General features: G+C 31.7%; 4 protein-coding genes across 4 annotated transcripts; 2 read left to right on the top strand and 2 right to left on the bottom strand.

The window, feature by feature from the left end:
* Positions 1 to 1,933: 1,933 nt before the first annotated feature.
* On the top strand, positions 1,934 to 11,674 carry LOTGIDRAFT_205828 (hypothetical protein; the record flags this gene model as incomplete). The annotated part of the gene is made up of 11 exons (XM_009065379.1): positions 1,934 to 1,960; positions 4,354 to 4,556; positions 5,273 to 5,440; positions 5,720 to 5,835; positions 6,537 to 6,608; positions 7,055 to 7,271; positions 8,553 to 8,639; positions 9,410 to 9,518; positions 9,938 to 10,011; positions 10,406 to 10,484; positions 11,611 to 11,674. The coding sequence occupies exons 2-11, from the start codon at positions 4,403 to 4,405 to the stop codon at positions 11,672 to 11,674; spliced, it is 1,140 nt and encodes a 379-aa protein (XP_009063627.1). The 5' UTR covers positions 1,934 to 1,960; positions 4,354 to 4,402.
* A 1,348-nt stretch (positions 11,675 to 13,022) lies between these two features.
* LOTGIDRAFT_229407 (hypothetical protein) lies at positions 13,023 to 16,366 on the bottom strand. Its single transcript, XM_009065378.1, has 7 exons — positions 16,194 to 16,366; positions 15,922 to 16,016; positions 15,491 to 15,572; positions 14,844 to 14,999; positions 14,227 to 14,405; positions 13,847 to 13,941; positions 13,023 to 13,466 (listed from the first exon to the last, which is right to left on the bottom strand). The coding sequence occupies exons 1-7, from the start codon at positions 16,267 to 16,269 to the stop codon at positions 13,409 to 13,411; spliced, it is 741 nt and encodes a 246-aa protein (XP_009063626.1). The 5' UTR covers positions 16,270 to 16,366; the 3' UTR covers positions 13,023 to 13,408.
* Positions 16,367 to 16,758: 392 nt separating this feature from the next.
* LOTGIDRAFT_183773 (hypothetical protein) lies at positions 16,759 to 20,973 on the top strand (the record flags this gene model as incomplete). The annotated part of the gene is made up of 3 exons (XM_009065377.1): positions 16,759 to 16,822; positions 18,959 to 19,176; positions 19,925 to 20,973. Coding segments are annotated over exons 2-3 (1,266 nt in total), but the record flags the coding sequence as incomplete, so codon positions are not given.
* A 2,735-nt stretch (positions 20,974 to 23,708) lies between these two features.
* LOTGIDRAFT_86977 (hypothetical protein) lies at positions 23,709 to 24,198 on the bottom strand (the record flags this gene model as incomplete). The annotated part of the gene is made up of 2 exons (XM_009065376.1): positions 23,709 to 23,875; positions 24,093 to 24,198. Coding segments are annotated over 2 exons (273 nt in total), but the record flags the coding sequence as incomplete, so codon positions are not given.
* Between the last annotated feature and the right edge of the window lie 345 nt (positions 24,199 to 24,543).

The following is a 24,543-nucleotide window of genomic DNA, read 5'->3' as shown; positions in this document are numbered from 1 at the left end:
TTGTAGAGAAATATGTCTCCTATGTATTCTATAGGTTTCAACTAAAAATGTAGAGTCATTATAATGTCAAAACCAAAGCTAGGACAAATTGCTTATTAAAGTGATACTATGTCTTGGAATGAATACAAAATTGAAGTTCTCGAAAAGGTCAATATGAGTATGCATTCATCACTTAGCTTACCTGGTGTCATAAAGTTACAACAGAATCCCTGTAAAATCATAAAACTAAGTAATTATTGAAAAACGCTTAATCTTGATATTAGGCGTTTTTCAATAGTTAATTACATATTTATGGATAATTACTAAGTTTTTTTGATTTATCAGATTATATAAGGATCCTGTTATGTTATTTATGACACAAGGTATATCTACTGGCACTTATTAACGAAGTTTAAAATTCTTAAATTTTATGTTAATTCTAAGACGTAGTATCACTTTAACAATTAGTGCGCTCTGTTTTTAAGGTATAATTTAGGACATTTTTGATAATGGAAATCTTGTGTAAAGAAAAACAAACATTCAGCCCCCTTGTATTGGATATTGGAATTTGTAAAAAAAAAAAAAAAATTATTACCTGAACACATTTTTCTTCTGTCAACTGTGGGATACTCAGCACTGTTTTGCTTCTCCTAGTAGGTGGCTTGCGCTGTGATGCTATCCTTGGTGGTGGATCTTGGAAAAGGGTAGGAATAGCATTCCAAACCAACTTGTCCTTCTTGTCATTCATGAATACATGTGGCTCAAAATGACGGCAGCAGATTCTACAGTTAGCATTAAGATATGAAGCTGATTTTCTCACCAAATCTTTCCTTCTACAGTTAATCACCCATCTCTTACATCTCAAACAGAAAATCAAATATAGACCAGTTATTCAACCAAACAAACTTATTTAGCCTACATTCACTTTTTAAAAAGTCTCTTATTTGTCCCATAATCCTTAAGCAAAGTTAGGCTACATGATAAATAGATATGAATAATCGTACCATTGCTTAGGAACATGCTTTTGTCCCATTGGCCTATTCAGTCTTTAAAGATGAGAATATGGGATTGTTCAAGAAACGGTTAGATGTGAATAATCGTACCGTTGCTTAAGGAACATGCTTTTGTCCTATATATGGCCTTTTTTTTACAGAACCGAACGTGAAAAGACATAGCAGAACCGAGGTAAATAAATATGTTTAACTCCTGAACCTACATTGTGGGGAAAATCTCCAAGAAAAAGTTTTTCTAACCCTATTCCAGTCAACAAATGTCAAAATCTGTCATACTATCATACTTCGTAGGCTTAAATATACGATGTTTCGGACTAACTCCTTGTGCCGTCGTGGCTTGTCAGACAAGACATCAAAGTACATGTGTAGCAATTCTGGAGGAGAATGACAGTGACTATACATTTTTAACCTAAATGTCTCTATACCTGTCTGGGGCTTTGGGGAATCGGAAAAAGTGTAAATGCGGGTTTCGTTTCTTAGCATTAGAACAATTCGCTGCAGAACAGTAGGAGCCACTACTCTGACTGCTTTGAAGTGTAGCCATTTTGTTTCCTATGACGCTACACGAACATCCGTCCACATGATGGCGCCACAGTCTGTAATGTCGGCTTTCTTTAAATTACAAAGATCAAAATACTTTATTATTGTATATTCATAGACGTGTATGCATAGATAGCTGATCCGATACACTCAGGAAATTAGCATACAGAGTTAAATAAATAAATTATCTATGACTAAATTCAAGAGTTGTCTTAGTCCTAAAAGAGTTATTCTGCTAGATGGCGTTTCGTTTTGAGCTGTGATCTACCAGACTCTTTCAAGGTGAAAATTACTGTTTCTATTACGTCTGGATAACAGTTCTTTATTTACTATTATTGAAATGTAAGTAGGATCTCAACTCAGCAGACACAATAATTTTTTCCAAAATTTCCTCTGACATCAGCGTTTTTTCGATCATAAGAACATAGGTAAATTAGTCAAATTAGTTAAAGTTTCCTTTTGTTTAAAAAGCTCATATTATAGACTTATGAGTTCACTCCAAAAAGAATAATGATAGCCATAATGATTAATGTAGGCCTTTTCTATGTTCCATGTAACTTATAATTTAAGCCTTATGCCATGGAAGACTACTATGAGATTAATGACAAGTTCGAATAGTGTAAATTTAATGGAATGACACTGACTTACCGAGATGAAGTAAAATATATATTTAATGAACAAAGTAATCTTTTCTTTATTGCCAATGGTTTATTGTTGATGCCATGGCACAAATTGAATAGATTTTAAAGGCTACCTTAGCAATGTATGTAAACTTTAAAAATTCACTAATGAAGGCTAATATGCAGTGTGTACAGTGGTGTTACCTATATTCATGCATACAAAATAAAGACTCAAAACCAAATTTCGTCAAAATTAAAAGATGGAATTTTTTTTTTATGTCTTAGATGTTTCTTAAGATATTCCTGAAAGTAATTAAAATTGGTTTGTTTTGATTTTCTTTGTGAATCCCTCACCTTGATCCTGATTTCATAAGCTTATAACTAATGACAATTTCTTAAAAAGAACAATCAATGATTTAAAAAAAAAATAGTGACTGACAAAAGAAGATAAGTAAAACGTAAGAGTAATTTCTTGAAACAACATATGAATATGGCCCGCATTGTGTTCCATAGAAATTTTCTGCTGACATGGAATCTGCTAGTTTGTCACATGTCCTTGTTTACTGGAATGTATTGTAGCAGACAACACTTGGAATTGCAATTACAACTTGGGGTTAAAGGAAATTTTGGCTTTGAAATAATAGCAAAAATTCAGTAGGTTTCACATTGTAGAGATAACCCATGTTTATCAAGACATGCAAATGTGGATGCCATGTGAAATTAGGTTACGCACGAACTTAGGTTACTTGAAGGGAAATTATAGTTGGCCACAATAGACTACCCATAGCACAGAATTTTTAATATAGGACTTAACTAGCCTAGTAGTCTATAAATGGACAAAGTTTGGCAAATTTTCAACACTTTTTTTGATTGTAATGACCATTATTGCTTACATAATCCCAAGTAATGTTTTTAACATGTAATCCAGTACCGTATTTAGCCATGTCTATTAAGGTTGAGAAAAAATGGAGATCATTCAAAACTTTTTCTGTTTTTAACAGGTATTTTGTTTCACAATGGATTTTTTTTAAAAAACATTAATGTTCTCAAATAGGTGCTTGACTTTTCAACTAAAATTTTACATGAACTTAGAAGAAAAGTTTTAACTTAAAATTTTCATGCGTGTGCGTATTATTTACCCAATTATATTGAGGTAAGGAAGGGGTGCGTATATTTTTCAGGCTTGTGCATTATTTTTGCAATTATAGTGTAATTGTATATTATTTGAATGGTTCTTTACTTTATTGATGAGAAATCATCTGCAATAGCCTCCCCTTGTTATCCATTTGGTATTTTTCCTGTAGGAAGCTTATATGATGAAAACTGGTATAATAAATAAATGAGATTTGTAACTTTTACTCCAGCTAGTATAAGTTAGGGTTTCTTTATTGTAGCCTAGAGTACAATTTCAGTTGTCCGCAGCACTTAAGAGCGAAACTCAGACTCAATATTCAATAAAACATAATAGTATTGCATAGGATATCCTTGAATTACATATCGAACAGAGAAAAGTTGAGAGCTAAAACCTGATGTTATTAAGGCCAGTCTACCAAATAATAAATATAGATCAATATTCTTAACTTTATTGTTTAAATAAGAAATATATTAATATTTACTTAACCCTAGTGAAAGAACAGTGAAAGAAATTAAAACTGGATGTCAGAATGTGTATTGTGAGCTTTAATGACGTAAATTGATCAAAGATTATTTGTGACCTCACACATCGTACCAGGTATTAAGTCACACTGCCCAGTAATGAGCTTTTTAAAAAGTTCGAAAAGTTGGGATGAAGACATGGTTGGATGGGTTGAAATTCTGAAATATTGTATGATGTTGTATCTAGAAGTGTTTAACTTTATTTGTAACCAGTATTTTATATATAGCTGAATGGTTGCTAAGGAAATTTTCATCTTGCCTCTTTACTACCTTTATCCTTGTTTTTCTCAATATGACGTTTTCATAAATCGACTCAAATCTGGATATTAAATTGACTATATCTTCTGAATGGAGAAAGCTATTGAGATGTAGCTGATGACGCCAGGAATCCAAATATACTAATAGCTATACATACACCAAATGCTACTTAATACCTGGTTTGATGTGCTGGGTCACATTTTAGAGCAAAAGTAAATCTTTTCTGATAGAAAACATTTCAATTCGGTATAGTTTCAAAATTTCACATTTCATTATTTTCTTTGTAGTAAATCCCTTAAATGTGAAGTGAGTCCAAGACAAAACTCAGAGGTGGCCATGCCTTTGTGGACAATTCACCTAGAAGGTGGTCCAAGGCGTGTCAATCATGCAGCGGTTGCCATTGGTGACAGGATTTATTCCTTTGGTGGATACTGTACAGGAGAAGATTATGATGTTACTCGTCCTATGGATGTTCACATCTTAGATACATGTAAGTATACTAAACAGCTTTTCACCTCTTCTTGGTCTGTTTCTATTAGATCTATCATATGTTAGTTTATCATCTGCCAGTTGAAAATTGGCTTGTTTTTTGTGATTTATTGCCCTTGTCACAGAACCATATAAATAAGTTTGGACAAATATGCAGCAAAATTATCTTGTTATGGAATAAACTTCAATTTCCTGCTGTGTTGTAATAATATAGCCTACTGTGCTTAAGCCCAATTTAAAAACTAGGAGCTAGAATTGTCCCACAAGAAATGGATCAAGATACTACGCATTAACACTTATTGTACTAGTGTACTGATATTAGTATTGAAATATTAGATATTTGCCATTGATTTCTTAATTAGACAGTACTGATTGAACTGTAAGATGTGTTAGTCAAGAGACGAGAACATGTCCATTTCCTATCTACATGAGTTCTGTTTTAGCTTAAATATTAAAATGACCCAGTTCCTCAATAGGTTGAAACTTTGATTGTCATTTGCTTCAGAAAGATGTCATGGATTCAAATTCCCCTCATGATTTTCCCCTTAAATACTGGCCATGTATTCTTGAAACGATTTAGCTCTAGGATGTCCTCGAATCAATGTTAGAAGATAAGAATCTAGGACATCCTAGCACTAAGATCGTTTTGAGAATACACAGCCAGGATTATAAATTTGGTGTAACTTCTTGTTTATGCACTGTGTTTAAAATTTTCAGTATCACTAAGGTGGAAGTTACTACCAACTCCGGATGTATCTAGTGATACACCGGTACCTTATCAAAGATATGGACATACAGCTGTTACCGTGGGAGACTGTGCCTATATCTGGGGTGGTAGGAATGATAAAGATGGTGCTTGTAATATTTTATTTTGTTTTGATAGTAGTAAGTACCCGGTAGATTCTTCCTTCTTTTGTTAAAAATTCAATCCCAACTGGTCATAGTACAAGCTCAGTAAGGAACTAATGAAGTGCGAGTTATGCATGAACTGTTGATATGAATCATTCACAATTTTTTATAATTTGTGAAATTCACTATGGATTTTGCGTTTCCTTCATATTTTGTTAAAGCTGACAAATTTCTGCAGATTGACACAGCAATGAAATAAATATCAAAATGCTTTTAAAGACTGCTTTCAGCGATTTTGTCCTTCTATTGTTTTAGGTAATTTAAGCTGGTCTAAACCTACTGTATATGGTAGAATACCAGGTGCTAGAGATGGTCATTCTTCCTGTTTAATTAATAATAAGATGTATATATTTGGTGGATTTGAAGAGGAGGTATATATTATGACTATATATTATGTATCATGATCAAAATGCTAGCATAAGAATTTTCAAAGACTTACTGGAATCACAATTGACATAATGTTACAGAAATTCATATTAATTTATGGCTATCCACTTAAAATTCTAGCAGTTAGGCACTTAAACTTTACATTGATTTATGGCGTTTAATATGCAGTATTTAGGCACTTAGAATTCACATAAATTTTTGGCTATCATGATCTAATGGTTATAGGAATTTACATATCTATCACAATAGAGAGTTATCAACATTAGAAATAGAATTCACATAAATGTATTGCTATCATTGATAAGAAACAGGCATAAGAATTTTCAACTATTATGTATGGGGAGCCAAAGCGGAAATATTTGCAGGACATGAAATCACTCTATCAGAGCGATTTTTTGTATGTCAGAACACTACATTCTTACCAAAGGCGCCATCCTGACAATGAAATTGACTTTTTTTTATCACTTTCTCGATTCGCCACTGAAGCTGATGTCTATAAACAAACACTTGACTTGAATTTTGTGGATCATAACATAGCCGAACTGTTGCTGCAAATATTTTCGCTTTGGCTTGTCATAATTATGTCTATCATTATTTCTGCGTAAATGTGTAGGATTGGATTAAGATCAAATTTCCAACTTCTATGGGTGAAATTTTGACATGCATTTTTGATTTTTTTCTTCAGATTGATCGATTCAACAACGAAATTCATTTATTTGATTTTGAAAATATGTCATGGAGCTATGTTAAAACTTGCGTAAGAAGATCTTCATTTCTTTGTAAAGTCACATCAGCACAAAATTGTATCCTGTGTCTCATTCATGAATAATCAATGAATTTGATAAAAACTCTGTACAAGCAAGACAATTCCGTCGATCAAAAATCTCATACAAAGAATTGCAAAATAAGGAGTTAAGAGTTGTATAGTTGTGGGCACTTCCAAAGAAAAGTACCATCTGGTGTTTTGAAAAGAGTAATCATGGTTTGCTCCCCTTGTGACACCCTCCACTACTACAATGGTTACAACCAGATCAAACAAATCAGCCAAAAGATTTTTAACCAGATTTATTGTATTTATCAAGGAGTTTTCCATAACGACCAAAATTTCGTACATGACAAGATGGAATTTGATAGCATTTTTATGAGATTCTTAAGTTATATCCCTTTATGTCATAAATGTAACACATTGTATCCATGTTATAGGGACAGCCGTCAAGATGGCGTGATTTCCATACAGCAGTGGGTATAGATAATATAATGTATATATTTGGAGGAAGGAGTGATGAAGGTGGTGATATCTTTACTAATCATGAAATATATTGTAATAAAATACAGACTTTTAATACTATCACAAATACCTGGAGTCAACTACCAGTAACACATGGTGCTATACCTTCTGGACGCAGAAGTCACTCTGCTTGTAAGTAACTATACTAACTAAAATTCTATTAGATATCAATGTATCTTATATATTTGTTATTATGTTCAAAAGATTAGTATATATCTTTGTTATTATGTTATAGATACGTATCAAGGAATAACGTATATATTTGTTATTATGTTATAGTTACATATCAAGGATTAATGTATATATTTGTTATTATGTTATAGTTACGTATTGTTGGAAAACCCCATTCACTTAACATGGGACTATTATTAGATAAATCGGCTAATTAGATTAACCCGGCTGTCAACCCCAATATAAATCAAAGTTTAAGTAGTTTTAAAGACACCCTCCCTTCTATATTTCTTTAAAATGTATTGTGTCCAGTTAAGGTATATAAATAAGCTCTAGGATGGATTGAACAGTGTTATACTGTAAGTTGAGCTTATGAAAGCACATTAAAGGTATACCCCCACTTAATTTTCCAACTTTCTTATTTCTTACCCGATGTTCACCAAACTTGGTATGTATGTGTATAATCCAATTCTAAAATTGATGGATATATCGAATTTGCTTAGTGCGCATGCGCATTACTAACTTTCTTATTTCTTATCCGAATTTCACCAAACTTGGTATGCATGTGTATAATCGAAGTCTAAATTTGATGAAAATATAGAATTTTTGTTGTGCGCATGCGCATTACCAACTTGCTTATTTCTTATCCGAAATTCACCAAACTTGGTATGTATGTATATAATCTAATTCTAAATTTGATGGAAATATTGAATTTTTGTTGTGCGCATGCGCATTACCAACTTGCTTATTTCTTATCCGAAATTCACCAAACTTGGTATGTATGTATATAATCTAATTCTAAATTTGATGGAAATATTGAATTTTTGTTGTGCGCATGCGCACTACCAACTTTCTTATTTCTTATCCGAATTTCATCAAACTTGGTATGTATGTGTATAATTCAATTCTAAATTTGATGGAAATATTGAATTTTTGTTGTGCGCATGCGCACTACCATTTTTTTTTATTTCTTATCCGGATTTCATCAAACTTGGTCTTTATTAATTGACAAATATTCTTTTATTCCTAGTCAATATATTTTAAACTTTTGGATATTTACATTTAGAGATGCAGAAAGGTATTTACATAAAGTAATTGCAATAGATCATCTTCGTATGTACCTGGATGTCATAACCCGCCCTGTATCAGTACTGTTATTAGAACAGTTCTAGTGTATATATTTGTTATTATGTTATAGTTACATATCAAGGATTAATGTATATATTTGTTATTATGTTATAGTTACATATCAAGGATTAATGTATATATTTGGTGGTTATAATGGTATTTATGATCAACATTATAATGATGTTTATGCCTTAGATCCGGGTAGGTTTTTGTTTGTTTGAACTTCATGAATAATTTTGTTGTTGGATTGACCTGCGGACGCCTTTTTGAGATCCCTTTACTATTATTTGAAGACAATCCATAGGAAAGTCAGTTAAGCTAGGCGCAGACAATGTTATTTTTGTGTTGAAAACAAAAACACTGTTAAGTCTTCAGGTTTCATTAGCCGCACACGATGGACATTGTGTATGTCGCTTTATCACATGACTTTTCTCACGTGACCTCAAGGTTTAAATATAATTTTATTTCACGTGATGAGATATTGTACGTTGATTTTTTTAGAACAGAAAATATTGTGTTCAAATGTTTATATTCAACGCACAGGACAGACTCGAAATATTTGTTCCTGAAACAGTTGTACAGAATTAAATCAATGTTTCGCAGACTAAAGTCTGTTGTGAGTGTTGGAATATTTATGTGACATCATTGGTTTGCTTATTACATGAAATAAATGTTGTCAATAAGTTCTAATTATGGTTAGTGAGTGAATGTCTAGTGACCTTGAATAAGTCCTCATTATTCCAATTGACCCAGTTGTAAATGGGTATTTATAATCTGGGAAAGATCAATGTCAAGAGGTTTGTCCAAGGACGATAAGGATCCTTGTGATCCAAAGTTGTTATCCTTGTAAAAAATGTAATAATTATGCAAGTATGGTGAGCTTGAATAAGTCATCTTTGTGAACCCAAGATATTTCCATTGTAAAAAATGGTTGTTGTTTAGGTTTTATTTCTGTATTTGTTTATTTATAGTGAAAATGGAGTGGATGGAAGTTAAAGTAAAAGGTGATCAACCCTGTCCTAGAAGAAGACAATGTTGTTGTATTATTGGATCTCAAGTCTTCTTGTTTGGTGGCACCAGGTTTGTTTTTACTCAAAAAAAAAGTAATTTTCATGTCATGAAATTATGTCATGAAATTATGTCATGAAATTATGTCATGAAATTTTGTGTCCTACTATGAGTCAAGAAAATATCATGTATTGAAATACATTTGAAATAATGTTAGTTGCAGTATGTTTTTTTTTTTTAGAGAGTCAAAGGGATTGTCAAGAGGTTTTGTATGCGTATTGGGGACACTGCACCATTCAAATTTTTAATCTGTGGTTCCTACAATTCAACTTAAACTAAGTGTTTGATGACATCACTAATCATGAAGGGCTTTATTTGATTTTGACAATCGTGACAATTTTTGCAATGAATGATGTCATCAAACACTTATTTTTGTGCAAATTGACGCGATATTGCTGTATTTGACATATTTTTGACTTTTTTATTTCCAGTCCAAAAGATCAACACACTCAAAGAACAGAGAATGATTTATTAGATCATTCAGATTTATATGCATTAGATTTCTGTAAGTAAACAACTTCATTCTAGTAGTTTTCAATCTTTGTTGACAATTTCCTTTTTTCAGTGGCTCTATTGCTATTTCCAAGGGTGGACACCTGTTACCACTTTTCATAATACTTACTCACTTATCTGATATCCTTCCGCATGTGAAAATTCATTAACGGATACTAATATACTAAATAATTATGATTGATTATGAATGATTTGGTTCTGATTGTTAGTACTTGGTTTATTTATAATGACCCAAATACATGTACTTGATAAATATTATTATGGTACTAGTTTTATAAATTTAAGTTTTAAATGATTACGGTGGTTCAATATACAACAGTCACATTTCCTTTTTGGCCAGTAGAGTGTTGTACCTTGACATGATTATTTGTCCTTTTCTCTTTTAGCTCCTTCCTTAAAAATTTTATGTCAATTAGCTGTATTAAAATATAAGTTAGAAACCAAGTGTCTTCCTGCAGATTTGAGGTAGGTATGATTTTACTTGGCTTAGTTTTATGTCCTACTTTTCTGCATAATGCCATACAGGGTGCGATGAGGGAAATTTTGCCAGGACAGTGGCATTAGCCTGCTCTTTCTTGATTTCCAACTGTCGAGGCATTTTTAACATGCGCAGCCTGAAGCACTCAGGGCCTCGATTTATTGTCCCATCCCAACCACTAGACGCTTTTTCCATGTCAGTCCCTCTTACCTGCATCACTGACAGAGGGAAAACGGGTTGAAAATCTCGACCTATGTCGGGATTGAACCCTGGACTTTCAGGTTAGCGAGCAAGGTTCTAACACACTGTGCCACCACGGCTCCTTCCAAAACATTAAATACTTCATAAATAAACCTTTTATCAAGTTCATGCAATGATGTGTGTCTTTTGAATTTCAATAGATAACATCTGGACAAATACCCGGTAAGACTTGATCTTAACAGGTGATAGTGTTTATCAAAGTCTACATTATCCAATATAAATGAAAAAATGGAGCAAAACTTTTGCATTGTCACTCATGAAAAACACAAACTTAAATTTAAACCATATAGATATTTTTTTTATTTTGGACAATCATAGAAAATTTTAATCCAGAAACTGAGATGCTGTACCGCTCGAATTCAACCCTGTTTTCTGAACTGTTTATGTTTTCGCTGACACTTTTTATGAATAATCAATCCTCATTAGGATAACCTTTCAACTTTCCAGAATTGCATGGGAACTCACCAAAAACAAAAACAACAAAGCCTTTTGAGCAAATCAAAAGAAAGTGGCCCAGGGATTTTGATTTGGCTCTACATGCCGGACATGACCGACGGGGCTGCTGAAATGTCCGACGGTCAATATCCTCTTTCAGACATCAATAATAGGTTATCCATTACAATGTTGGTCAAATGCAAAATTTAATGACAACTCTAGTCTAATGGTGTCTAATGGTCACCTGGGGACCTGCCTGAAAGCCAGGGGATGAATTAGAATAACCACTTCCAACCACTTTTGTTTGATTCAACCCTGCACATTCAACCACTTTTGTATGGCAATAAAGTTACTTACAGTCAGCAGAATTTGACCTTTGATTTTGATTTCTGTTATTATTTGATCAATATTTTGTAGGTGGGATTTAACAGCCATGACAACCAATAACACTATTAGCAGATCATGTAATACCAATGGCTGATTTTCAATGGTTCTTTGAATTATATCTACAGAGAGAATCACAGTTATCCTTAATGATTTTTGGTTTGAAATTTGTCGAATCCATGCAATATGTATTATTCAAGGGCAATAACTAAAAGGTTTCTCATCTAAATATTGTGAAACTTGAACTCATCGGAGATTTCATCAGTATATTGTGAATTAAGTTTCTTCAAATCCTGTAAGAAAACAAAATTTAAAATCTTATTTTTTAAAATTGGTATTTATAGCTGAAATTGTCATCTAATGATGATACAATCTAATTGAAATAAGATTACAAATTCGTTTTTTTGTTGGTCTCTATTGTAATCCAATGAGATTTATACCAAGGTCAGGTTTCAGGCTTTTTATAACAGACAATCGCGCACCACTTTCTGACCAATCAGAATCAATTTTACAAGCGAGTATCTGCACTCAAATAATCTCATTGGTCATATCGCTTTACTTTTGGTTTGGCTATCCAACAATTCATTGGATATTTAGACATAGCGAGACACACTCAACAGTACGCCACCTTGATATAAATATTTTCAGATTACAATTCAGACCGAGGTAAATAATAACAAAATAAATTTAATTAGATTGATGATTATAATAACTCATTTTAAATGGGTCAGAATAAGATTCAAGTGACAAGATTAAGCTATGTTGAGAAGACAATATATATATGTTCAATTATGACTCCTATTTTCGATATTTGTTATAGTTAATGTTGTATATTATGTGGATAGATATTTTTATAATATTTGAACGACATTTCGAAGCGTAGAGCGCATATATAACAAAAACACAAGGGAATAGAATATTATTGTGTAACATACTTAGTGAAAAGGGAAGACATGTTTACCCCCTCATTTGATGACGACATGTGTAAATTGTGTTGAATCATTATAAAATTTGTTATTCAACAAGTGCGTTATACCATAATATATTCCCTTGTGATATTTTTATCATGAATTGTTTACTATAAAAATAAAAATTTTTTTAATCATTTTAATGAAAAACACAATGGTTCAAATTTGTTATGTTGAATGAGTTTACAGATTATTTTGTATTTATGTCTTTGATATTGATTGGAATTATGAGGAAGGATGACTTATTCAAGGTCACCAGATTTAAAATGACGACTGAGATTGTGACCCACAACTACCATCAAATTCACGGATGACCGAATCAATTAAGCCTTAAATCAATAGATGTGTTGGCCATATTGCTTCTCTATTACAGCAAGGTTTTTGAGTCTGGGGGCAATTTTGTAATGTTTTGGGAAATAAAAAAGATTGCAGGGAAAACCAAGCAGAAAATTACGAAATAGTTAGGATGTATAGGGGGAATGGGGGTAATGAAATTGATCAATTATCAAATCAAGAGGCATCAACAGAATCATTATGATTGATGAAAATGCTGCAAACCATCTCAAAACTTTAAGTTTGCTAATATTTTTGCTATTTTCATATCATCTGTATAAGTCATTTCTTGTAGTTGTGCCTTACAAATTTCTTACGAAAAAACCAACTCGCAAGGATCACAAGAAATTTAGAAAGAGCAAAAATAAATATAAAACCAACTTTTTACATAATATATCTTTATGCGACAAATGAAATAGGTACAACAAATAATTTTAACAAAACATTGCTTTGTTGCCATGGTGATGACTTGGAGCTCCATCTTTATAATATATGAAAAGGTGATAACTGTCCTATAATGAGTAACTGTTTTAGTCTTTTTCAGCTATAGCTAGTAAATGAGCATCTATTTCTTCCTCTGAGAGAACTCTGAAATATGTGAAAAACTGGTATAAATACATGCTCATGGTAATCCAAATAGCTTCAATTCAGGCATTGAATTTTAACAAATCAAAAAAATATATTTGACAGCAGGAGTTGCCTGTGCCCATTAATTATTCAGAATTTGCATACACAGTCACGTTTATATTTAGACATCAAAACTTTTAAATTGCTATGTGCAAGCATATTATTTGGCTGGGTTGGGATTTTTAATAGTTTTAGCATGTTGAAGAGAAGCTGAAATTTAGGCTACTTAATTTCTCACTTCAGCCATTTGGAAATAAATCATACATAGCCAAATACAAATTGTGTCATTGCTACATCGGCTTTTGGTACCAGAAAAATGAAAGTAGAATGATAATATTTACTTGAATCTAGAATGATCTTTAGAAACAACACCAACTTCAATCTCAGCTGCCTTGAAATCTGCTGATAGTACTGTTGATAAACATGTTATAGCCGTCTGAAAAATTGATAAAGAAATACACCATCATTGAAAGATCAAAGAAGAAGGGAAACAACACGAACTATTGCCAAAGTAAAAGTTAACATATTTCAAAATACAATATCAGCAAATATTAGATGATGAAACTGACCACAAATATACAATTTTTGTAACCAATAGGATAGGTTAGAAGATTGTGAAAACCTCTGATCCAAATTCCAACTGATTTAATATTTAATGTTTTACGTCCTTACTTTTCCCAACTGATTCAGAGAAACCGTCTATGAGGCAGGGAATACTTACCTCCACTGTGTCATTGAATGAGAGTTCTTGTTTCTTCTTGATCTTTTTTTCTAGAAAGCTATTGGCTTCTAACTGTTTGACACCAGCTGATGTGGCTTTAAAACCATAATAATAACCAGCTGGGTCAGTTCTAAAGACTAATGGTCCTAATTCATCATCATAACCAATTAATATCATACCTAAAACATGTTAAAATAGCCACTACAGAGCCTGTTCCAAAATCTATCAAATGTAAACATGTCCGATCACATTTCACAGGGATCCCGGCAAGGAACAAAAAAATATAGAGGAAAGGAAAATATCAGCTGTGGTTCCCAGGTGCCTATGTGGTGTACAGGGGAAAATTTTTATGTCTTGGGAGTCATTTTCTATGTAGAAATCTTTTTATTTCTGAAACCAAACTTTTAGTGGTATAAATTGAACAAAAAAATACTACTGGTTGGTCAAAAAAATAGAGGAATTTGTGATCCTTGCATTTTAGTATTTAAAGATTTTATTGAATTGAAATTACTATGTTGTGTTTATTTATCAGTTTTGAGAAAATAGCCTTTAAAGGTTATTCTCCTTATTTCAGCAAACAATTACAAGATTGTATGCTTTTGAATTTTTTTACTTACAACATCCAAGAGGTCTCATTTCAGCACTCTGTGTGTAGACTTGATTAATGTCAGCCATACGTTTAACTAACATATCAACTGGTATCTCGTAACCATAGGAATATTTCCATTTAGCTGCTTCATATCGGGCTCTTTGTACTTGTGATTTACTATCAGCTAAAAACAGAATGAAATAATCTTTTATTTTTGATTACATTTACTACATTTTTGTAAGTATATGTAATGAATAAGCCTTGGTGATATATTTTTTTCTTGTTTGAATCTTGTTGCAAAGATACACAGTTGTAATTCATAATTTTCAGACAGATTCAAATTGTTTTTCTGAGGTGATCACCCTATGCAGGAATATGAAGAAGGTATAAAAAGAATATTTTTACAGTTGATTAGAGGTAAGCAAAAGTTGTAAAGAGGTTTTTTAAATTTTATGTGTCAACACTAAGTTTTTGTTGATGTCACTAATTGTGAAGGGCATTATATGATAAAGCATATTTTACAATTAGTGACATCATCAAACACTTAGATTTAGTGGAATGTCAGGAACAAAAGGCGTCTGATATAAAATTGAAATGGTGCAATTGATGCGATCAGTGTCCCCGATACACATAAAATTTAGAAAACCTCTTGACAATCTCAAGTCTACTACCTACCTATCATTCCAGTCATTACACATCCTATTTTTTCTGTCAGTTGAAATAAATGGGTCACTGTGTCAGCATCTAATAACTTGTCCTATAATAAATAACAAGTCTCTTGCAAATAGAATCTTAATACAGGTATCCAGATCTCCATATCAAAATGATTTCAGCTTATTCAGTATAACTTTGAAATAATTTAAAAGAAATAAATGTTTGTCACAATTCTTAATTCAGCAACATTAAGCTTATATTAACTATGGCACACCTACAGGATGGCTTCCATGGGTAAAATTCACAATAATTTCTTCAGCATGACATGCAGAATATGAATGATTGAATGTCAATTTGTGTTTGACTTTCAAGTAATTTTAAGAGAATGGTGGTTTATTTCCCATATAAAATGTATTCTATTCAATAGGCAAAACCCAAAGATGACTACTTACTGGAACTTTCTTTTGAGTAACAACAACAGCAGAATCTTTACCACGTACAGCTACTGATGTTAAACCACCTTGATTTACTGCTTTGAATGCATACTCTAATAAACAAAATATATGTAAATGAGTGTGATTGTCATCACAAAATATATGATGTGGAAATAACATAGATATTATTAGTATGGCACTGTTGGTTTAATGAACCACACTTTTCATCAGACTGATCTCAAAGTAAGCCAGTCGGAATCCGCAAAACCAAGACACCAAAAATAACTTACCGACTTGGTACAGTCGTCCCTCTGGCGAAAATACAGTAATATACCTATCAAACCCAGCGCTGCTTCCACGAGACATTCTTTAGGAGTCTCTAAATGACACTTAAGACTTTGAAAGAATTTACAACAGACAAATACCCAGTTTGTTATGTGACAAAGCGATTTCTAATGCCGATGGTGTCGTTTAAATTTCCTCCCAACTGAAATTGTAAACGAAAGTAAAAATTCAAACTCATCAATTTATGTCAAGATTAACAAATTTGACAAAAGAAACCTGCATTTTTATAAAAATATTATATTGATGTGTGTATTAAAAATCTCAAGAAAATTAATCTAAGGATGAACATAAATATTTCGTTGTGACGATGCAAAAATAATTATGAACGAAACCAATATATAGAGCCAGTAGTTTTTTTGGAAAACGAATTTTCGTACAAAGATGTAAACATAGCCACACATGTCCAGACTTACAAATGGTAAAAAAATCGCAAACATCGTTTACTAGTGGATCAAGACTATTTAGCACGTGACTTTCTGTTATTTACACCGGATGTTAGATTCTTCACATTGATTATTTTTGACACGAAAGCAAAATTTTGAATGCCCTAAGCTTATCTATATAGTTAAGATAGGTAAGTCAATGTTATTTTGTCAGAAAGTAGACGCAATCGAAAAGTGAGGTCAAAAGCTAACCCTTTTTGTGACTGTTATTTGGAAGTGGGCTTGTATTTCAGTGTTCACGTGTCATTACTGTTGTCTTTCTTTTCTTAGACTTATGAAATTTTGACACTGACAGTTGGCCTCGTTGTCTTGTGTACGAATACTGGACTTGAAGCCATTTGGCATCAGACTGAAGTTTTGGAAACATAGATACATGTATGATTGTCATATCAAATAGATAGTGTAAATTAATCGAGAATACAATTTTATTTTCTGCTGCCATTAATTATTATCAGAGTGATATCTGAAATTGAAAATGCCTCCATTTAAAAGCAAACTTACCTATGGAATTCTGAATAATGCCAATTTATCGACAGCAGTAAGGTATAATACATTATGTTTCTTATTCCATAATACTTTTTGGGTTTTCCCTATGTCTCACCTATCGTTTTGAAATATTTCTGTGATATTGGTGCTGGTTAAAAAAGTAATTCATAAACATTTGTGGAGTTTCAAGTTATAAACTATGGCTTCGATAATGTTTTCATTATGAAACTAATATTTTAAAATTTGGAAAAATATATTTTGCTCTCTAGACAACAATGATATGTATGACCTGAAGCTATAGGCCTACAGAGGTTAATATCATCCATGTTATCAGATTGGAGTCGTCATGTAAAGAAAGCGTCTCAGAAAAATGAAATATTTTGGTATGGGTGATTTTCTCATAAAAGTTTAATTTGATAAGGTTGAGACATTGAATTGGCTTTGGTATCAATTATCAAATTAAGATGGATTATCAATGTCATTAATAATCGAAATAATTTAATTGAGAAACCATGTAAATACCAAATAAAAAGCATGCCAAAATTGTGCAACTCTGGGTTATTTTTGTGTCATTGAATTATTACTTTGATCAGTTTTTATAATTTATTGTGGGTAAGTTATGTGCTATGTGGAAGAAATTACTACTTGTTACCAGGGACAGTAGAGAAAATATAACTTGTGACATTTAATCAATTATGAATTGTGATAATTGATAATCGAAATTTGAAATTGGTAGCAACGGTAATCGATTAAGCTTATTTTGACTTTTTTTTACCGAGTCCTAACTGTGAACACAGCTTTAGGTATAATGTATGTCTGATCACAATATATATTCGAACATGATACCTACTCATTAAAACAATTGAACCAGAGACCAGTTTACTTTACAGTAAATGCTTATATGTGATTAATGAATTCTGAATTATACAGCAATTAGATTTATTTATCTATGTTATTATTCTTGAGTATTTTTGTTAAATTATTCTCCTATTACTATTGTTATCATTCACATGGTATTGTGTTTTTATAAGTCTCAGAATAATAGATCTAAATTTATCTTCTTTATATTGGGTTAATGTATTCACCCTTTGATTACAAGAGTTTCTAATGAATTGCATTATATTGCTCTGAGCTCCAAACTATAAAAACTAAAATATAAGCTTACAGTACCAAATTGGTTATTATGTTATTTTATGTCACTTGGTGATAGCATCTTGATCCCCTGCTCATGTTTATACCTGGTGGTGTTGAAATTTTTTTAATTTTCCTGATTTTGCTGCAAATTTAGTGTGTTAACAAAATTACAAGCTATTGTGATAGCTTTAGAAGCCATCCCAGGTTTTTCTTATCTGTTACATTGCTTTATGAGAAAAAAACATGTAAATCTACTGCTATCTCACATTTTCTTGGCATTTATAATGGCTGTCTTTACAATATTATTGTTTGTTGTAAACTTTGCATACAGTAATGCAAAGATTTAATACTATAGAAATAAATTGCCTAAAACCAGTTTATAGGTTAACGGTATGCCTCAGAGTATCACCCAAAAAGGGGCTAAGACAAATATTTTCATAAACAATTCAATTATGTAAGATTAATTGACTAGAGCTTATCTTATGCTACAATATATTTAATTAGACTAATGAATAAAAGAGAAAGGTAAGTACTGGTAATAGTACTGAGTTAAAAATCTTGAAATTTCCTTCAATATTTAGAGAAAACTACTCCACAGGGTTTTGCTTGAATTTTCTGATTTGAAAATATTTGATTTATTTTTTCAGCATGATGGCAATTGGTATTGTAACAATTTTGTTAGGGCTGTTTCCATATATTATTGGTAGTGAGGAGGGTGGAGATGAGAACAATAAGATGTTTGCCGGTATAATGGATTTCTGGCCAGCAAGATTATGTATCAATATACTGGGATATGGAACGTTTTTTGTACCTGGATATTTTTTAATCAAATATTTACGAGGGATTAATTACAATGATAGAACAGGTAAATGATATTTCTGTTGAATGTTATTACGCTCAATCTCACCTGTACCTGTCCAAGTCTTAAAAGATGGGTTCCCTTATTTTTAAAATGCTAATACATATATGAATAGAAAGTAGAGATGTTCTAATGACTTGGAAAAATACCAGTTTGTCTCACAGGTACATGATTAATTCATAATTAGCTAAATTAGAAGAGAATTACCAGCAGAATTCCAAAGAGTGACCAATAAAGAAATGTCAAAAAGTATTTTTTTTGTTTATCCGGACTGTGCATACATGGACATTTATGATTGGTTAAAACTTTTAATTATATGCAATAAGAACATAATGATATGATTAAGAATACATGATAATTCATTAGAAACACCAATTAATCAAATAGTTTGCTTAATTTGACATTACAAAAAATAAGGAAACCCATCTTTAATTCAATTCAATAGAAATGTCATGAGGCAGTTAAGAAGTTCAGCTCTATAACTGGATGCCTTTAGATCTAGATATTTTTTATGAGCTGAATTGTGCATGTAGGATACTTATGGCTTCACTTCTCACAATTTCAATTCCCTGTTCACTTAAGTCTTGACATTTCATCTGAATAACCTCTTTAGAAAACTTTAAATTTCTGTTTATAAAATCCATTGTTTTTCTTTCTTAATACAAATTTTTAACTCTATCACTACTATTTGGAAACAAATAAATGTATTTTCATTTATAAGAATATTATATTTTATTTTCCTTTCTATTTTAAGGTTCTGGTTGTTTCTCAAATTTTATTAAATTATGTGTTTTTGGAAAAGAAAATGATCAAATCATTGTGGATGAAGGAATTAAAAAAACAGTGACAGATGAGCCAGCTAATTATAATAGAGGATTTAATTTATTGTTCTGTTTTGTTGGTTTACAAGGTTCTTATTTAACTTGGGGTGTGCTTCAAGAAAGGATCATGAAACACCAGTATGGCGAAACTGCTACCGATAAAGGGGAACTTTTCACAAATTCACAGTTTCTCGTGTTCGTCAATCGAATTTTAGCCTTAGCTATTTCTGGCATTGTGTTATTATTGAGACGTCAGCCCAGACATACTGCACCATTATATAAATATTCCTACTGTTCTATGTCTAACATCATGAGCAGTTGGTTTCAATATGAAGCCCTGAAATTTGTGAGTTTTCCTACCCAAGTGTTAGCCAAGGCCTCTAAAGTTATACCAGTGATGCTTATGGGAAAAGTAGTTTCAAAGAAAACTTACGAATATTATGAATACATTACTGCTCTTATGATCTCTGTAGGTGTCAGTTTGTTTTTACTCACAAATTCTGACTCATCAAAACCTAGTAGCAAGGTAACTACTGTATCAGGTGTCATACTTCTAATTGGTTACATGTTATTTGACAGTTTTACATCCAACTGGCAAGGTGAATTATTCTCAAAATACAAAATGTCTTCTATACAAATGATGGCAGGCGTGAACTTGTTTTCCTGTATTCTCACATCACTGTCTCTAATAGAACAAGGCGGATTCTTCAGTGCGTCTGCTTTTATGTTCCGACATCCAGACTTTGTTTTTCATGCTGTTATATTAAGTATTTGTTCTGCAACTGGACAACTGTTCATTTTCCATACAATTTCATCCTTTGGTGCTGTGACATTTGTTATAATTATGACAATGCGACAGGGATTTGCCATTTTGTTATCATGTTTGATCTACAGACATCCTGTCACATTGACAGGATTATTGGGAATATTTGTCGTTTTCAGTGCCTTATATTTGCGAATTTATGCCAATCAAAGAAAGAGGGCATTAAAACAAAGACAACAAGCAAATCCAACAAAAGTGTAAATATAAACTTGGCATCCAATAACATATTGACCTTTTTATTTAGTATCCTATCTTGATCTATCAAAGCAGTATGAGTCATTGTACATCTAGCCCTTGATACAGCAACACAATTTTTCTGATACTTTATTAATTAAGGCGTTTACTTCTCGACCTATTAGATTCATATTCATTGAATAAATGGAATATTAATGTTTATTTTCATGTTAACATTCAGATAAAGTGGATTCATTTCTACATTTTGGTCAATAAGATTGGATTTTTAAGGAGAAGAACTTGACTGTTATATATGAGATATATAAGAGATTGTGAAGAGGTTTTTAAATATTTTTAACATCTAACATGTATATCTGGGACACTGATAGCATCATATCAATTTTCAAACAGATGTCTGTGGTTCTTACCATTTCACTTAAACTAAGTGAGACTTCATTAAATAGTTACTTTTAGTGGAATTGCAGGAACCACAGACGTCTGATTGAAAAGTTGAATGGTGCAAAATGATGCTATCAGTGTCCCCCGATACACATAATAATATTTGGAAAGCCTCTTTACAAACCCTTTAAATGTTCAGTGATTGTTAGGAGTGAATTAGGAAATGTGTATTGTAAAAGGATTTAATAAAATTAAAAACAAGGAAAATTGTGTAGCTGTATAAGCTAGATAAGAATGTTCTTTGGCTTTTTTAATGGATCCATGATCTGTCCATTTATGTAACTCTTTGATGTAATTTGCTATTTACAGAATGTTTCTTATGTATTTTTATGAACTGATACATGAAGTGAATGAACAACTGTACTTCTGTAGAAAATCTTCACATTTACACAGAACAATTGTAGGATTACACCATTTTAGAACAAACATTACACTTGGTAGAATTATTTGTTAAAGTCAAATCTCTGACACCCAATAGACTTAGCCTTAAAGGCAAATTTTTTGAAAAATGTTTTAAGAAAAAGTGATTGTTATTATGTCTTTAAAACACCCAGTGATTCTTTAAGGGATGGTAAAAAGGTTTTCAAATTTTTTTTGTTATGTGTATCTGGGACACTGATAGCTACAATTTGCACCATTCAAATTTTCAGTCTGTGGTTTTCTAAATTTGCTTTATCACATAACTTAAGGCCCTTCACGATTAGTGATGTCATCAAACATTTAGTTTTAGTGGAACTGGATCCACAGACATCTGATTGAAAATTGGAATGGTGCAAATTGATGCTATCAGTGTCTCCGATACACATGAAAATGTAGAGAACCTCTTTTCAATCCCTTAAATGTTAGTACGTAGATGCCTTTTGAGGATATATAATATTTATGTAAGTAAATGTATATTAATAGCAAGCATGTATACCTGCTTGGGCATAAAAGCTTTGGGATCAAATATTTTCAATGTATTGAATGATAATTGGTATGAGTTTATATATATACTAACAAGATGAATGTCAAGTTCCATTTGAGCGCTTTTTCATAATGATTATAATTTCAGTCTACTTGAAGAAAGCATTTCAAAGTTGTCAGTTAAACATCCATTCACTCTTATGTCAATAATTTCTATTTTGGGTTTGTTGCTTACATGACAGCAAATTGTTTTGACAACAAAATCTGTTTTTAAGCATCATTATTTTGATCCATTCTCTGTATTTCCAGCATATTAATCTCCAATTCAGCTAGGGATGGGCGATATTGGTTCAAGTGGTCATCACGCTATAAAGCATTTATATATATATCACGATATTTCTAAAGTATGGTTTTTATAATATCTGTTTTAAATATTAAGCTACTTAAAGGAACCTTCAGTTTTTTTTTGTAGGTTGAAATTTTTTTTTTGCTCAAATTTGTGAAAACTCTAAACCAAAAGTATCTGAAAGTTTTAACTAAAAAAATCCATCCGTTAATTTTTTAATGCCAAAACTTTACAAGTTTGTTATGCGTTTTGGAAGCTGTTAGAAATCTACTATACAGATTTGAGTATAATAAATGCCTAATTGTAGAGTAATATGTCTCCTACCTTTTCCAAAGATTTCGACTAATTATAACGAGCCATGATAAAGCCAACCACTGAAACTAGGTCAAACTGCTTAATTAACAATCAGTTTTTAATTAAACCTTTTAAAACAAATTCAGTTTGATCAAGTAGATACATAGATATAAATAGCATACTTTAGAAATATTTTCAGGTATAATTTACATAATTTACGATAATAAAAGTGATATACAAAAAAAACGGAATGCCCCTATGCCCCCTATTTGGGTATTTTCTAATTAGTTGGAATTACTAACGATACAAATTTTGAACCCAGTATTAATCGTGATACTGGTATATCATTCAGCCCTAAATTCAGCTACTCATGCTATCAGTAATATTTTTGAGAATCTGGTTTGTCTGCAACTAATTTTTGCATTTAATGAATATTTTACATCATTGCATAAACACCAATATTTTGAATTCTTTCTGAAAAGAGATATGGGTAAATGATAAAAACTCAAACAAATATGTCCCTTATATCATATTTTTTTAAGAAATCCTAGTAATATTATTTGTATTTAAGTCTAATAGATGTGTTAGAGATCAATATATATTACATTGTTTTTGAATCTCATATAATCTCTCACTGATTGTATTTATTTCAATATTTATATTTTATACACATGGGTTCATTATTTTGTTAAATAAAACATTACCAAGGTTTGAGATGCCTTTCATAAGTCAGTTTGAGATGCCTTTCACAAGTCTGTTTAAAATGACCTTTAAAAGTCTGTTTGAGGGGCTTTTCATATGTCTGTTGGAAATGCCTTTCAATAGTCTGTTTGAGATGCCTTTGACAAGTCTGTTTGAGATGCCTTTGACAAGTCTTTGAGATGCCTTTCACAAATCTGTTTGAGATGCCTTTCAAACGTCTGTTGGAGGAGCCTTCCAAAAGTCCAAGATGACTTTCAAAAGTGTGTTTGAGATGCCTTTATGGGTTTGTTTGAAATGACTTTCAAAAGTGTGTTTGAGATGCCTTTATGGGTTTGTTTGAAATGCCTCTTAAAAGTCTGTTTGATATGCCTTTCAAAAGTCTGTTTGAGATGCCTTTGACAAGTCTGTTTGAGATGCCTTTCAAAAGTCTGTTTGAGATGCCTTTCAATAGTCTGTTTGAGATGCCTTTGACAAATCTGTTTGAGATGCCTTTCAAAAGTCTTTCGGAGATGACTTTCAAACTTCTGTTGGAGGACGCCTTTCAAAAGTCTTTTTGACATGCCTTTCAAAAGTATATAATTAAAAAAATCTGAGAAGAAATCTGTTTCAGGTTCTGTTTTTATACATCTATAATTAAATACATATATAAGTATACTTTACTTAACACATGTAGACAAAAATACCAATTTCCATTTATTATTTTGAAATGAAAGTCAATATGAGAGTTATTATTAAGTCACATCTGACACTTGTAAAATGAAGATATATTGTTTAACTTCAATATGTGATAATAACATATGGTGGAGACATCAACACACCATATGTCTGATACAGAAGGTTTGATTTCAATT

Source organism: Lottia gigantea (genome assembly GCF_000327385.1).
Source record: "Lottia gigantea unplaced genomic scaffold LOTGIsca_7, whole genome shotgun sequence".
NCBI lineage: Eukaryota > Metazoa > Mollusca > Gastropoda > Lottiidae > Lottia > Lottia gigantea.
This window is presented reverse-complemented; position numbering and strand designations above follow the sequence as displayed.